At 48.2% G+C, this 15,281-nt stretch overlaps 5 protein-coding genes across 5 annotated transcripts; 3 read left to right on the forward strand and 2 right to left on the reverse strand.

The window, feature by feature from the left end:
• The first annotated feature begins 491 nt into the window (after nucleotides 1-491).
• LOC128272682 (protein CREG1-like) lies at nucleotides 492-1,854 on the forward strand. Its single transcript, XM_053010547.1, has 3 exons — nucleotides 492-788; nucleotides 859-1,218; nucleotides 1,296-1,854. The coding sequence occupies exons 1-3, from the start codon at nucleotides 527-529 to the stop codon at nucleotides 1,472-1,474; spliced, it is 801 nt and encodes a 266-aa protein (XP_052866507.1). The 5' UTR covers nucleotides 492-526; the 3' UTR covers nucleotides 1,475-1,854.
• A 477-nt stretch (nucleotides 1,855-2,331) lies between these two features.
• On the forward strand, nucleotides 2,332-5,352 carry LOC128270319 (bifunctional 3'-5' exonuclease/ATP-dependent helicase WRN-like). The gene has a single exon (XM_053007720.1). The coding sequence runs from the start codon at nucleotides 2,332-2,334 to the stop codon at nucleotides 5,146-5,148; it is 2,817 nt and encodes a 938-aa protein (XP_052863680.1). The 3' UTR covers nucleotides 5,149-5,352.
• A 553-nt stretch (nucleotides 5,353-5,905) lies between these two features.
• On the forward strand, nucleotides 5,906-11,507 carry LOC128271620 (organic cation transporter protein). The gene is made up of 6 exons (XM_053009216.1): nucleotides 5,906-6,366; nucleotides 8,560-8,721; nucleotides 8,799-9,256; nucleotides 9,375-9,543; nucleotides 9,634-9,920; nucleotides 10,055-11,507. Exons 1-6 carry the CDS (start codon nucleotides 6,152-6,154, stop codon nucleotides 10,588-10,590), a joined length of 1,827 nt encoding a protein of 608 aa, XP_052865176.1. The 5' UTR covers nucleotides 5,906-6,151; the 3' UTR covers nucleotides 10,591-11,507.
• On the reverse strand, nucleotides 10,515-11,841 carry LOC128271621 (serine protease 44-like). Its single transcript, XM_053009217.1, has 4 exons — nucleotides 11,572-11,841; nucleotides 11,374-11,481; nucleotides 10,960-11,266; nucleotides 10,515-10,860 (listed from the first exon to the last, which is right to left on the reverse strand). Exons 1-4 carry the CDS (start codon nucleotides 11,826-11,828, stop codon nucleotides 10,684-10,686), a joined length of 849 nt encoding a protein of 282 aa, XP_052865177.1. The 5' UTR covers nucleotides 11,829-11,841; the 3' UTR covers nucleotides 10,515-10,683.
• A 444-nt stretch (nucleotides 11,842-12,285) lies between these two features.
• On the reverse strand, nucleotides 12,286-14,445 carry LOC128270320 (uncharacterized). Its single transcript, XM_053007721.1, has 4 exons — nucleotides 14,442-14,445; nucleotides 12,973-13,748; nucleotides 12,519-12,897; nucleotides 12,286-12,434 (listed from the first exon to the last, which is right to left on the reverse strand). Exons 1-4 carry the CDS (start codon nucleotides 14,443-14,445, stop codon nucleotides 12,286-12,288), a joined length of 1,308 nt encoding a protein of 435 aa, XP_052863681.1.
• Nucleotides 14,446-15,281: the final 836 nt, after the last annotated feature.

The raw sequence follows: 15,281 nt of genomic DNA on the forward strand, positions 1-15,281 counted from the left end.
TTAGGTTCCAAAATTCATAAAATTCATAAAAACAACATTTTGACATTTCTTGTATATAAAAAATCCATTGGTACAAAATCTCTATATAAAGATAATAAACATTCCGTCGCTGGCCATAACTAGAAGAAGTGTTCCTTTGTGTTAAAATCGCAAGCAGCAGTCCGGAGCAATACCAGGAAATTCTTTGGTAAGTTGCTTCGGACCGAACAAACGGTCATTGTTCCTTCAGCCGAGCAGTATTTTTATTGTTCGCGATCGGACGATCATCTGTTTTTTCGAGCGCAGGCTGAAGATCGCGAACGACGCCATAAGTCTGCGGCGTCGAATTACATTGGGGCTTATTAGTCACAAATTATCGCTCGCTGCTGTGTTTGAACAAGTTTAAATTAGGGGGCGGACGAGAACTCTTAACAGGACGTTACGATCCGAAAAATATTATCTAGTTTACTTCTGCTATCTCTAATTTTAGGTATTTTCGAACAAAAGAAAACAAAAGTGTGGCAAACTGATAAACGTTTTCGTCAAAATGACGGCCCAGACAACGGTAACGTATCAAAAGTTCGGAGAACCGGCAACGAATGATTCCCCGCCCCAAAGACAACCGTCGTGCGCCGTTTTGGTGGTCGTAGTGCTTTTGGCTCTGACGATGCTGTCTTTCACGCTGTTCCTAACACTTGGGCCCATTTTGGGACTCTACTCGGCACCATACTTCACGGCGTTTGACAAAGACGATCCGCCACCGCACACGGAATACGCTCGAATGGCCCGCTATCTCGTCCATAAGGCCGGTAAGAAAAAAAACTTATCGAAGCTGGGTCTGCAAAGCTTTATGTCTTCTTAAATTCTGATTTCCGATAGAATGGGTATCGATGGGCACCCTCTCAACGGTGGAAGAAATCAAAGGTTACCCGATGGTCAACATCATCTCGGTCGCAGACAGTGAACGAGGGCAAAAATCGACCGGCGTAATGTACTTCTACCTTACCATGCTCGACTACACGGCGCAGGATCTGGACAAGGACAATCGGCTGACGGTGATGATTTCGATGGATGAAGATTTGGCTTGCACCAAGCAAGGTGTCGATCCGATGGAACCTACGTGCGGGCGGCTCATGATCTCGGGAAAAGTAGTCAAAATTGATCCATCGTCGGACGAGTTTAAGTTTGGCAAAGCGGCTATGTACAGCCGTCATCCGGCAGCGAAAATATGGACCAACAGTAAGCTTCGATCAGCGATAAAAATGTTGGACCAAGTGTTGGAGGGGAATTGATTCGAAATCTGCATTTACTTTCAGCGCACAATTTCTTCCTCTGCAAGATGGACATCGTGCAAATTGCCGTACTTGACTATTACGGTGGACCGCACTACGTTACCGTGGAAGATTACATGGCAGCGGACCCTGATAAGAAGACAGATGTCGCAAACAAGAGACGCATTCCGGCTCGTTTCACATCCGAAGAGCTGGATTATTGACTAATTCGTGTACGTACAAGTGGAACAAGTGGACCTGTTAAAACAATTCAAAATTCCATTCGCGAGCTCAGGAAAGTTTTATGAAACAGATAATACAATCCGAGTAGGAAAGAAGCGCGTCGACGACGGGATAAAACTATTGGAACCAAAGCCATTTAATCTCCAGGTCCACTTGAAGCATCTGTGTTGAAGATAATCTGCTGCATTGCGGCACACTGTTGAATTGTGATGAGGACTGAAGTTTTTCTAAAAGTTGGATTAAAAGAGAACGAGAATATATGATAACGCCACTTCAGTGAACGACCACTTCACTGATATGGTGCAAAAATGCGCAATGTGTGCATATATGAGATTAGGTTAGGAGCAAATAAATTCGGATTGCCATTTTGTAAATCACAATCTTTTATTTACACAAAAAACGCACGGTCACGCTCGATAGCTGTTGAGTTCAGAAAATACAATCGCTTTCTCTGCTTATCTTATTTTTCGCGAATTTAAAAAATAAACAATCTGCGCATCAGCAACGCTAAACACCGTAACGAGGATAACGATGCGGGTTCAAGATTTTCAAGCACTTCTTGGAATGAACTCTGTGGAATTAAGACTGTTGCTAAACGCATTAAGTACCGCAAGGAATTTATTTTAATGGTAAATATGTTATTTTTAGCTATATTTTATTTTCTAATTGTGAAAAAAGTAACAAGGTTATTTTATTTACCTCTCCTATCATTCAAACGATCTGGCAACACTTCCGTTGACAGTCCAATGTTTTGGTTTCGCGCCCTTGAAATCCGGTAAAATAGGTAACGTTTGTTGATTTGCTTATTAACGCTAAAAAATCATACTTTTGTAGAACTATGTCCGACGATCCGGGTCCGGAGTATCTAGAAGTGTTGGCCAGTCGATTCGGTCATTCGTCGTTCCGGCCGATGCAATGGCGCATCATCCGTTCGATCATCGCTGACCGGCGCGACAACTGTGTCATCATGGCAACGGGCTATGGGAAATCGCTAACGTACCAGTATCCGTCCGTGTTCCTGGACCGCTTAACATTCGTCGTTTCACCACTGATCAGTTTAATGGAGGATCAGGTGCTATCGCTGAACGTTTGCAACATTCCCGCCTGTCTGCTCGGCAGCGCACAAACGTCCAACCCGATTCCTGGCATCGAGGCGGGAGAGTATCGTGTAGTGTATGTGACACCAGAGTTTATTACCGGCGAGGGGGGCAAATCATTGCTACGGTCCACCCGCAAGCAGCTTGCTCTGATTGCCGTCGACGAGGCACACTGTTTGAGCAAATGGGGCCACGATTTTCGACCTGCATACCGTAACCTGTCTGTGCTACGAACGATCTGTCCCGATGTGCCAATACTTGCGGTAACGGCCACAGCCACGCCCAAAGTTAGAGACGACATTGTGCAGAGCTTGCGACTCACTAACGCACAGGTACTGTGCTCCGGCTTCGATCGTCCCAACCTGAAGTTCATCGTTCGTCTGAAGGGACCGCAAGGAGCGCTTGGCGACATCCAGCCACTGTTGGCAGGTAATCGCGAGGGAAGCATAATTATCTACTGTCTCACACGCAAGCAAACGGAGGAGATAGTGGCGCTGCTGAGCAGCAAAAGCATAACGTGCGAGGCATATCACGCGGGGCTGTCCATAAGCAAACGGCGTGACGTACTTGAACGATTCGTGCGCGATCGGCTGCAGATCATCGTCGCTACGATCGCGTTCGGCATGGGCATCGATAAGCCGGACGTTCGGCTCGTCATTCACTACGGTGCATCGAAGGACCTGGAGAGTTACTACCAGGAGGCAGGCCGCGCTGGTCGTGATGGGCAACCGTCCCAATGTATCATGTTCTGGAGTCGGTCGGACTTCATTACGCACGAATTTCTTCGCTCACAGTCCGCCGGCGGCACAGTGCAACACAATCTGGAGCAGCTGTCTAGGAAAATGGGCGAATACCTCGATACGCGTGACTGTCGGCGTCGCTTCATTCTACGGTACTTTGAAGATTCGTTCGAAAACAAGGACAAAGTCCTCTCAGAACCTGTCGATGGGCAGCGGCACAATTGCTGCGACAACTGCACCCGCGGCGGTGTGGCCAGAGACTGCGAACGCTTCGAAGGGATCGATTCTGACGGGCGATATGATTTTGCAGCAGATGCTGAGCTGTTACTGAAGGCGTTCGAAAAATTTGGCGGCGGAACCGGTTCCGCGCTTCCGATTTTGCTGCTACGCGGATCGAAGAGCAAAAAACTGCACGAAAGCAACTACAACCACCCACTGTACGGTAGGGGAAGGGCACGCGATGAAGAGTGGTGGAAATCGCTGGTCACACTGCTTGAGCGGGAAGGCTTCCTCGACAAGACTCAAGTGACGAACCATTTCAATCGGTTTGCAAAAATCTGCACGACAAAAATCTCACCGACCGGCCGCAAATGGCTGGATGGTGGTGGTGGTGAGACGACCGCAACACGGAAGCTACGCCTAAAGCCCACGGCCGAAATGTTTAAATCATTGAAAATGGTGAATTCTCCTTCAGAACTGCAGTCGGGTGCCATCTGCGAGGTGGTTGCACCACGCGGTTCGCAGTCTTCGACAATGGCACGTCCAACTCAGAGCTCAGCCACAGTACAACAAGAGCTATTCCAGACACTGATGAAAAAGCGCTCCGAACTGGCAAACGCTTTCGAGTGTATGCCGTACATGATCGCTTCGAATACGGCCCTGCAGCAGATGGCCGCGAAGAAACCGTTGAATTTGAACGAAATGAAGAACGCCCAGCTCGATGGGTTCTCCGATGCGAAACTACAAAAGTTTGGTCGCGAGTTTCTGGTGTGCATCCAACAGAAGCTCAATTTTCTCCCACAACAAGCAGACAGACAGCAATGCTCGCTGACAACCACCCAACTCGTAACATGGAATATGTGGCATTTGGATCGGAAAAGTGTTGCGCAAATCGCCACGGACCGCAACCTAGCAGAGTCAACGATCATCGGGCATCTTTGTCAAGCTATTCAGGCAGATTGTCCCTTTGCAAAAGAGGATATCTTACGACTAGGCGTCGACGAGGAGTTGTACGCCATGATAGCTCTGCTTTTGCCAGCCGATCTTGAGCAACCGTACAGCTTGAGCGCCCTCAAAGAGATCTGCCCTCCGGAAGTGACGTACAGTCAGTTGAAGTTGGTGCTGGCGTTTGAAAAGTATAAACCACAAATCATGGCACAACCGAAAGAGGAAAAATCAATCACTGCTACTAATTCCGCAGAGGAATGCAATGATCCTTTCGACGAGGATGACGATATGTTCGATTTCAGCGAGTTGGACCGTTTAGAGGCTGCCTTCGTTTTCGACAAAAACGTTTCGCCGTCCTCGGAGCCACTGAGCACGTCCGAAAAACATTCTCCGTCACTAATACCTGCTAGCGCCCTGAAATCCGCCGATTCGGCCGAAAAGGAAAATATAGGGTCGGTGGAAACGTTGCAAATTGCCAACAAAACGGGCAAACGGGATACCTGCGAAAAGGGAACAGATGGGCCAAAACTTGAAGCCTGGCCGCCAACGGGTAATCGGAAACGCATTTTGTACCTGGACGATGGTGACGAGGCCGATGGGGAAAACAATAACGATGAAATGAGCTATCACTTGCCGAAAAGAAAGTTGTGAATGAATATTTCGTTTTCGTTGCTTCACAATCTCAAAGTTATTTCGTGCCATGTTTCCGCCATCTGCAATGGTTTTTCTGCACTCAACAAACATTCTCAGTGAAACAATTACATGTCACTTTAAAGCTTAAGCGCATCTTATAAACATAAAAACGACGGAAATCTCTTGTTTACTACTTTATTTGTTTACTCAGTATGCGTTCAATATAAAATATGGATAAATTCGTAATTCATCCGTGTTTCCTTTCGAAAGCTCGAGAAATGGCAGACATTTTCAAATAGGCATTTAAGAGGAATTAAATCAAAGTTTCGTTGTTAATGTTGTAGAGGCGCAATAAGAGGGCCACTTAGAGGCACAATAAGCTGAGCAATCCGAAGCGTCGCAGAATGGTCCAACGGAACTCCCGAATCCGCTTTCGCTTTCAATCACCGTCAGTCGGGCCCAACCACTTACTTTCGGTATTTTATCGTCTGTCCCCTGATTGGAGTACAAAAGAATGCTCACCGGGGCCGGATATGTTTCATTCCGCATAAATCTTCTTCGGGCGCTGCAAAGCACGTGTTTGCCTGGCCGTTGCGCAGCTGCTGCACTCGTCGGTTGATACCGCTCACGCACTTTCGGGGTGCCGCGCTGCAACCACTCACATACTTCGCGGGTAGAATGAGCGCCGATATCGCGACCATGGCGCGATGAGCGCCATCATTTAGTGGCCAGTGGTCAGCGGAAGTGGAAGTGAACCGTTCCAGTGTCCGCTTTTAGTAGCACGCTGTGTACGAGTGTCGGGCGCGCACCATCGGACAGATAGGAACACACAGAAATCATGATAGTGTAAACGGCGAAAAAACGGAAAACTAACCAAAATTGGCCTCGCACGTGCGCGGCGTATAACGGTGCGCCAAGAAGAATTCAAAATATAAAGTGAATTCGTAAATTGTTATGAAGCTGTGCTAAACGCCACGGGTGAAGAATCTACACCGGAGTTCGCGCAACTTCAAGGAGCACCATGGGACAACAGGAACCGGAACAGGACACAGTGGAAGAGAAACAGCCGAAAGATTTCGAGCAACAACCGCAGGCACCGGCGGAGCAGTTAGACGAAGCACCCACTGGCCAGCTGCCGAATGCAGCGGCCAAGTTGACGCTGCACACCGATGGCGATCTGAAGCAGACGATTTTGGATGGTTTGGAGAAAAAAGGTGACGGAAGTCTGTGGCTCTGGTGAGTGGAAGAACCGATGCGTGTCGCAGCCCTACGCACTGTACGCAGTGTACCGAGCGCAACACGGACGGATTATCGATTTTTTTCCGTTTGACGTGTTCCGAATCGTTGACCCATCTTTCGAAGCGCCAACGAAACATCCGACACGCCGCACGTTCATAAGTCGGTCACCGAATTAGATGTTGCAAGGCGTTGCAAAGTTCTTTCGCCGACAGGTGGAGGAAGGATATAAATAGATCCCGATTGCGACAGATAACAAATACAATGGCCACGGACCACCACTACATGGCGTGGGCGCGTGATGGGAAAGGTGCTATGTGTGTTTCTACTTTCTTCTCGGAATGTTTCTCAAAACGGGGCAAACATGTGTGTGATTAGCGTCTGCCGTCGGAAGGGCGAATAGCAGGGCGAGAGTAAACAAGGGAGCAGCCGGCGGTGCGTCCGGGCGCCGACACAACGCGCACCGGTAACACGTGGTATACGCGGAACGGTGAGGGGAGGAAATGTGAAAGTTAAATGCTGTTCTGATCGGTGCACGGTTCTAGATGTGTCGCTTTCTCTTTTCTTTATATTTACCTTCGGATTCGTGATAAAGCGAAGGGCGGCGGACATTGGCCTCACTCCAACAGGTAGCGATATGCAGGAATGCTTGACCGATAGACCCGAGAGAGATCCGAGATTGCACTTCAAATGGAACACTTGATTGTTCGGATGGAATAATGAAGTGCGCATTTCACATTTGACGAGCATCTCAGTTTGGAACGGTTTCTGTATACGGTTCCATGACGACAAAATTCATGCCTGAAATGGTGCTACCGCAATGGTCACTTCCCGCCGTATACTTGATACAGGCTCGTCTTTCTTACGCACTGATAAGAAGGTCGAGTTCAGGCTACGTAAGCGATGCAAAAATGCTCTATTTCTTCACCATGCCTTGGTTTGAGGTCACATCAACTGCAGTTACGGATAGACGGAACAGGCTGGCACCAGCTTAAGCCAACGAACTGACGTTACCCATATTTTACGCGGCGACACCGACATTCCCGCGTTGGTGCTTGGGCCCGAGGCTAGAATATTTAAGCAGTGCAAGTTTAACAACCGACCTTTACCCCGTTCCGTGGACCCGCTATCTATCGCCTTTAGTGCATGGCTTGACCCGTTCGTTTTTTGCTACCCCAACAACAACAAGCGCGTTATCGCCTGGTTGTCTGGATTGCGTCCGAAACGAAGCCTCTTCCGTGCCTTCCGTTCCAACCGATGCAGGTGATGCTCAAACTACAGCCAGACACGCGTCTGCGTCGAGCGAGTTTCTGTAGCCTCTCAATCGTTCATTGGCACCTATCGCGACGCCCCCCTAACAGACCTTTTATAGTCTGGTCTTATCAATTAGTAGATGGGAATAGGAGCAGGGATTTCTTCCTCCATCAAACGCCCAAGAAGCTGGCTCCGGATTTATATGTGGGTTGCTGAAACAACGCCGTCTGCCCTGCTGATAGTGACCAACGGCGCTTGGAACGATCCCAGGAACCCAGTGATGCCCGTGACTGGATTCCTAAAACGGACAGCAAAAGAGCTAAAAACGAGGAGGTTGTCTCTGTCATCAGTATGGCTTCACGATGTCGCATCGGAACAGGCGAGACCTTTACCTTGGGCTGGGCACTGATGCGCACGACGCAACGGATTCATGCCGTCTCATCTAGTCTGCAATTAGTTTACACACTTTTGCCTCCCAACGGGTTACAGCACGCTCCGAGGGCACGTGTGGCTGGCCTTGCGTGGATTGGGAAGGTCGATCAGTTTTATCATTACTATGCTCGCACCGTTCGTCGGTTGACGGTAATTTACGCTGACGCCTCGCCAGCCGTGTCGCCAGTGGCGCATTCGTACGGAATAAATTAAGTTGCTAAAACGCACAAAGAAACAAAGTCAAGCACGACCGGTGCGCTAAAATAAGCCAAACACAGAACGCAAAAACTATGATAGATAACCATTTACATATACGGCATCGAACAACCAGAGCCCGGTTACGTTTCAGTCGAGCGGCAACAGCTGATTTGACTTATGTAACGCAATGTAGATAACCTAATCGCTTCGGATTTGGAAATGATACAAGAAACGATGCGACCGGAAGGGGAGCCGGATAAGTAAGTTAGCTAGAACCACCTTATCGCAACTAGCGTCCTTCGTCGGCAGGGTCCTGTTCATTCTGTGCCTTACACCAAACATCCTTAACGGCTTCCACGTATCGTCGTACGTTTTTTTGGGACAATTGCCTAAGAACTATTACTGTATGGTACCCCGGCTGCTGGAATCCGGATGGAGTCATGAGGAAATTCGCAACATCACGGCCCCGAGGTAAGAGGTGTTACGTAGCACAACGATCATTCTCGTCCTTCAGGCGAACCAACATAACTTACCCTTTTTATTTGTAGCGGAATGGCCAAGAACGGAACGTGTACGATTTACGCGTGGAACTACGATCAGCTGAGCGAAATGAATTATCAAGATGCCCTCAGCTACACCCAATCTCATCCACAGCCGGAAGAGGTGAACTGCTTGTCGGAAGGCGTCAGCACCGGTGCGTGGGAAATGTTTTACGACCAACCGGAGGGTGTATCGATTGTTCCGGAGTGGAATTTGATTTGCGAACGGACTGCCCTCAGATCCACGGTTCAGGTTGCATTGTCGATCGGCAAGTTCCTGGGTGCCTCCAGTTTCGGCGTGTTGTCCGATAAATTCGGCCGCAAAACTAGCTTCTCGATCGCGGCCACGCTTTACATCGTTTCCGGGCTGCTGACCACATTCTCGCCCGTCTACCTTCTGTTGCTTCTCGGACGCATCGGACTCGGTGCTTCGGCTTCCGGCGTGTTCTATCCGGCGTTTGCACTGCGTAAGTAGCGCTCCTGGAGATGCGGACTCATGGTGAGAGGTAATCTGTCACAGCGAAACCTTGTCCTCTTTCCGGACGTCGCGCACTCCCGGACCGGACGGTGTACTGGTCCCGATAGTGACTGAAAACGTCGGCAAGCGGCACCGATCGTGGATGAGCATTGCGTTCAACTTCTCCTACCCGCTGGGGATGCTGTTCCTAGCGCTGGCGGCTTACCTCATCCATCCCTGGCGAGATCTTTCACTAGCCCTGACCATACCATCCTTCCTGCTCGTAATACACCTCTAGTGAGTATGCCTCAGCGGAAAAGGGGGACTGTGACCGTTAACTCCGAAATCCCAGGCTCTGACATCTGAATACTACGCATTCTATTTCAGCTTCCTAGTTGAGTCGCCACGCTGGCTGTTGAGCAAAGGGTACGATCGAAGGGCGTACCGCATGGTGTTCGGACGTCGGCCACCTAAAGAACTCATCGATAATGGTGGTCGGCAGGTGGTCGAAAAAAACCAGGACGTCGATGCCGGTTCGCAGCCATCTTTCGGCGACCGACTCAAAGAGTCGTTCGTTGAATTTACAAAACTTTACGGAACGCCCGTGCTTTGCCGAAGGGCATTAATTTGCCACTTCACTTGGTGCATCACCTCGCTATGCTACTATGTAACAGGTATGAATGGAAACTACAGCCCGGCTTCCTGAAACAGCATACACCTTCCTTCTTCACATCAGCTCACTATTCACCGTTTTTTTTACTAGAATCAAGGATTCCGATTTCAGTTGCATTCTCCTTTCTCCTTTCAGCCTTGAATGCTGATAACTTTGCGGCTAACCGTAACGTGTATGTTGCTACGACTGGTTCCGTGGACATCATCGCCTACATTTTGTCCATGATCGTGCTGGCCTATTTTGGACGCCGCAGTTCGTCGTTCTGTTTCTTCTTGTATGCCGGCGTCTGTCTGCTGGTTGTATTGGCTGTGCCCGAGGACAGAACGACCATGCTCGTCACCCTGGCCATGCTTGGTCGGATAGGTATTACTGCCGTGTACGCGATCGTAACTCTTCACACGGCGGAACTGTTTCCTACCGAGATCCGCAACACGGCACTCGGCATCTGCTCGACGATGGCGCACGTTGGTTCGATAGCGGCACCATACATTACGGATTTACTCGGGCGGCTCGGCTGGTGGATTCCGACGACCATTTGTGGCTGTTCCGTGCTGATCGCAGGGGCCCTCACTCTTCTGCATCCGGAAACGCGCGATGCGGCACTCAAGGACCACGCCAAACAGGAACGTGACGACGTACACAATAAGGAATCCACAAACTCTAGCAGCTAAGAGTAGACCGAGGCGTTGCCAGGCACACTTTCCAATGATTATGTTTCGTAGGATTTATTTCGGTACCATTAAGAAGCTTGGAAAGCCCACCTTTTAGGCAGCGACAAAAACGCTTTCCGGTTGAAAATGGTGTAGATAGTAAGCAACGTCGGTGTATACACCGGGTGTGCCGACTGCACCACACCCCACACCGTACGATATGACCCCGCGCAGCACAAACGGTCCGAAAGAGGAGGGCACCCGGCAAACATAACCGCCTCCCGAATCGCCCTGAGGAGAATGAAACAAAGTGCTAGTAGGAAAGATGACGGTGCCGTCGACGGTTTGCGGTCCACTTCCGCGCTCTCTCTGTCTCTCTCTTAATCTCACCTTACATGCATCGGAACGTCCGATCGCACAGAACATTCCGGAGTTGGGCGGCGGAGCTACGACCGCTCCCATCATTCCAATACAATTGTCCTCTTCGAGGGCCAACACGGTGCCATAACGCAGTTTCTGACTAATAGGCCCATCGTATGCTTCGGACCCGTACCCGAAGATGTAGCACATCTCCCCATTGACCGCCGTCCGATCGGTGCGCTGCGGTAGCCGTAGCGAGGTATGATTGTCGCTAGTATACGCCATCTCTTTGGCCATTGCCACGCGAAGGAGTGCAATATCGCCGACCATCGTTATGCTACCGAACCGGAAAGTAATCGAATCGAAATACAAAATCACACACTGTCCTCCAAGAAAGGATTGGGTTTGCAAAGGTTCACATCGTGTATCAGGGTTGCGGCTTACGGATTGTAGGTACGTAAAATGTGCATCTCCACGACGGGGTATCGTTCGGCGGGGGCATCGTCATTAAGATCCAGACCACCGATCTGTGCAACAATTTGTGTGTAGTTGCTTTAAGGGTCCAATTTAGCGAAATAAGAAACAATAAACATGTTCGTGTAAGTTTTGAGGTTTCGAAACCCTTCTAGGTAGCATACTTACATTGAAATCACACAGTGGGCTGCGGTCAGTATCCAACCCTTACTCAGGTAAGTGCCACCACAGAAGTGTCTCGTCTGCGCCGTGCCATCGAGCAGTTGAAGAGAAACGGCAAAGGGAAACAGGTCCACCGGAGACACTTCAGTCACATCACCGTTAGTTCCCAGCGCCAGCTGGAAAGACTCACTGCGAACGATGGCGTGTACGGAGCTCAAATGCCTTACCGCCAGCGCCAGTGTCCAAAGCACGGCCGGCAGCATCGAAAATGCGATCACCATATTGTCAGGCAGTTAGTAAATGCGCTTTTCCGAACATAAAACGTGTACCACACTTGGTTTCATTCGAATGAATACGGGTGGAGCGCCGGGCACCGTTAATGGAGGTAGCGGCGAACAACATTAGAATAACGTTCATTTACAATCGGTTTCTTCGCAAGCTACATCTGTGTTGAGTAAATTGTTCGGTACGATCGCACGAACGGCTGAGTCAATAAATAGCAACGGTCGACTTGGGTAGTGAAAACCAGAAACGAAAAACTAATCATCCATAATTCCAGATAGCAAAATCGTTTATTGAAACAACAATAAAAAAAAACGGAAAATTGATCTGCACGACATGAAGCGTGTTTAGTTCAGAAATAAATTTGAAATACGTTACATTTTAAGATGATTTTCAGTAGAAGAAATTAAAAAAGCTTGAAAGAGAAAAATAATGTCTTTATGATGAAACTTTGTCACCGACGGAAACAACAGTCACGTGCTGTGCATCGTTACTCTCCCGTTCCGGCTTTACGTTGACCTTAATCAGTTTGGTGCGCAATTTCTCGGCTGTCGACTCTTTCGCGAGTGTGCACAGTGTTTCGGGATCTGCAAAGAATGCAATATTCTGGATGCAGCGAAAGTGTAGCAAATATGATCGAACCAGATTCTGGAACGCGCCGCAATACTTACTGTCAACAATGCAGTCAGTCACGTACAATGTACGCGATAATTTCGGAGGAAATCGACGTACGTTCTTCGAAGGCACAGTGCATAAAACGCCCAAATCGAACAGCATATACTCAATCAAATCTCTCTGGATATCTGTAGGCATCGCTCGAGTCCAGATACTTTCATAACGAACCAAACACAGCTCACCGCATTGCTTGGGCTGGTACTCATTTACATCTGCTTCTCCGTAGGAGTGAATTTCACTCAACAGCTCATCATACTTTTTCTGGTTCGCTTTAACGACCACCGCTATTTGATTATTTGAATCATGGTTCAAATAGGACGCGTCTATTATAATCAACTCAACGCCGTCTTCTGCTGGAATAGTGGCTTCAATTACCTGCAAAAGATAACCATACATAGAAAAAGTCAGCATTAGTTAGCGCACTGGCAATCCGATGTCTTCGTAGCGTACCTCGTCGTCCATCACTGGAACGTAAGTTTCTGGAGCAGACGCCACCACTATGTTTTTCTTCTCCGGTGGTTTACATATTTCCTTGCCCTTCTCGGGCAGTTGGCGCAATTTGTCACTAAGGAAATATAATTCCTTCGGGTGACGCAGATCCACCAGTTTAATGCTTGTACTTGACATATCGATTACTTTCGACAGTTCAAATTCTTCATCTTCCAGTTCGTTAAGCTTCTGTCGGATGGGCTCCGTAAACTTAGAAACATTTATGATCCACACTTCGTGCGCGCTACGATCAGCGGATTTGAGGACCGGTTCAAGAATCTCTTTGAACCGGGACCACTCGAGCTTCTCGGAATTACCGAAATCGACGAAGAAAACGTCCGCACAGTTCCCTTCTACCGAATTGACCACGGCACGGTAGTACTCGCCACTGAACGGTGCCAGCAAAATGTCACCAACTACGGGAGCTTTTGTCAAGGTGTTCCCTTTCTTTCGACCCTCCTCTAGGCAGCGACGAACTAGTTGAGTATGCGAATTGGATCGGCCGTTCGGCCCAGGACCGACATCGTAAATGTACATCTCATTGTTCCCAATGAACGATATTTTCACTGTGGCTCCCACAGCAGGGAAATCGGCCTGCTGGAGTGCGGTCTTTGAGCAGCTTTCTGCGCTCAGCTTTTCTTCAGCTTTCTGCGATGTAGGCCTTGCAGTCGAATTTTGCACTGGCTTCGCTTCCGCTTTTTCTCGGTTTGGTGGCAATGGAGTTGCCTTTGCCTTCGCTGGCAACGTGCCCCCGCCTTGTGGCACGTCAAACTGTGCCCAGATTTTGGTGCCTTCTCATTTCATTTCATGCATTCATCCGTCCGGCATGAGAAATTTGATTATATCTTAACTTACACTCTAATAAGGGTATTTTGCTATCATCGTTACTTGCACATTTCACGTCATACCGCAATGTTTTGATTGCATAGTTCAGTGAAGGTTTTAATTTGGTTACAATATTTATCGATCTAAAATGTTGCACTCTTCCTGAAACAGGGCACCGTAAGATGGCAAATAAGTGCTATCGTAACAGTGCCAACTTCAGTCCTCTGTCCTTCAGGCACACGAACCAAGCGCTCGCCACTATCTATGCCGCCGCAGGTCTAGTATTTCCACGTAAATCACGCCCATGCTGCATTTCCTGTATCCTCATTTCCCAAACGCCGTCCAATGGGTCGACCTTGTGGCGAACGAAATCCCGCGCGGATCGGGCACGTGTCTTGGACAGTGCGTAATTTATGAACATTACCTCCGAAAGCGAGGTCGGCAATCGAGCAGCAAAGGAGTTGTTCGATATTTTGCTACCAGGGTTTTTTGTTGTCTTATGTGACTAACAATCTTACGATTACGAATTTCTATCTAATTTGCACTTATCTCTCACGCGCTTGGCAGTTCCCTCCACTTCTTCTGTTTCCAAGAATGCCCCTCACACATCGTGGGACAATTCCTATTGCAAAGCTGTAGTTGTAGTGACGGTAAACTGTGTGTACGGTAAAATTCCGAATAGTCTTTTCTATTCTCTCCTCAGAAAAATTCATCACAAAATGGTAGTTGTAGCGAAAGAATTCTGCTCTAAATATCTGGCCGAACGTTCAAATGATGTTTTCTACCGACTTGTCTCCACTACACCAGTGCCTCCTGCTGCTGCCCCAATGGTTGGCGCTTATCTTTTGTCCGCCCGCTTCCTATCAATGCTGCACGCGTTTTCGTCTGTGTTTAGGGTTTAGTACAAAAAAAAAAGTTGAATGAAATAGAAAGAACCCAAAACTGAAACGCAAATACTAAATCACAGATAAAAAAACCATAAATTCATAACAACAGAAATTAAACTAAAGCGAAAAGCGTCCATATGGGAAGAAACCAAACGCGCACAGTGACCCTCATAAGGAGAACAGCGCAAAAAGAAATTCAAATTTCTGTAACAAAGTGCTGTTGGTGTGCTGTTGTTAAATATACTATTGCTTCAGATTATGAGTGCGAGAAAGGGCTACACTATTTTAATTTCAATTTATCATCCATCAATCACTGAAGCCATCGTCGTTGTACACTGACTGAACTGACTGGCCCTGGTTTTGTCTACAGGCATGTGGTTTTATGTATGAAAAATGAAAATATGAAGTATATACGTGTGTAAAAATATGATAACAAAACCACACTATACAACCACAAACAAGCCCTGTGCACCCACTATTCGCAATAACGGGGACGACGAAAACGGTTGGTAATAGTGGAAGAGGTTGATATTCCATGCTCCCAGGTGGTGGGGCAAA

This window comes from Anopheles cruzii, chromosome 3, assembly GCF_943734635.1.
Source record: "Anopheles cruzii chromosome 3, idAnoCruzAS_RS32_06, whole genome shotgun sequence".
Lineage (NCBI taxonomy): Eukaryota > Metazoa > Arthropoda > Insecta > Diptera > Culicidae > Anopheles > Anopheles cruzii.

Bases quoted from the DNA above. Each gene is read 5' to 3' on its own strand.
- LOC128272682 (XM_053010547.1), top strand. From the start codon at position 527: ATGACGGCCCAGACAACGGTAACGTATCAAAAGTTCGGAGAACCGGCA. The intron at 789-858 runs GTAAGAAAAAAA...GATTTCCGATAG, and splicing joins CTATCTCGTCCATAAGGCCG to AATGGGTATCGATGGGCACC. The intron at 1,219-1,295 runs GTAAGCTTCGAT...ATTTACTTTCAG, and splicing joins AGCGAAAATATGGACCAACA to CGCACAATTTCTTCCTCTGC.
- LOC128270319 (XM_053007720.1), top strand. From the start codon at position 2,332: ATGTCCGACGATCCGGGTCCGGAGTATCTAGAAGTGTTGGCCAGTCGA.
- LOC128271620 (XM_053009216.1), top strand. From the start codon at position 6,152: ATGGGACAACAGGAACCGGAACAGGACACAGTGGAAGAGAAACAGCCG. The intron at 8,722-8,798 runs GTAAGAGGTGTT...TTTTATTTGTAG, and splicing joins CGCAACATCACGGCCCCGAG to CGGAATGGCCAAGAACGGAA. The intron at 9,544-9,633 runs GTGAGTATGCCT...ATTCTATTTCAG, and splicing joins CTGCTCGTAATACACCTCTA to CTTCCTAGTTGAGTCGCCAC.
- LOC128271621 (XM_053009217.1), bottom strand. From the start codon at position 11,828: ATGCTGCCGGCCGTGCTTTGGACACTGGCGCTGGCGGTAAGGCATTTG. The intron at 11,267-11,373 runs GTAAGCCGCAAC...CCGGTTCGGTAG, and splicing joins ATTTTACGTACCTACAATCC to CATAACGATGGTCGGCGATA. The intron at 10,861-10,959 runs GTGAGATTAAGA...CATTCTCCTCAG, and splicing joins GACGTTCCGATGCATGTAAG to GGCGATTCGGGAGGCGGTTA.
- LOC128270320 (XM_053007721.1), bottom strand. The intron at 12,898-12,972 runs GTACGCTACGAA...TATCTTTTGCAG, and splicing joins TTCCAGTGATGGACGACGAG to GTAATTGAAGCCACTATTCC. The intron at 12,435-12,518 runs GTAAGTATTGCG...CATTCTTTGCAG, and splicing joins GACTGACTGCATTGTTGACA to ATCCCGAAACACTGTGCACA.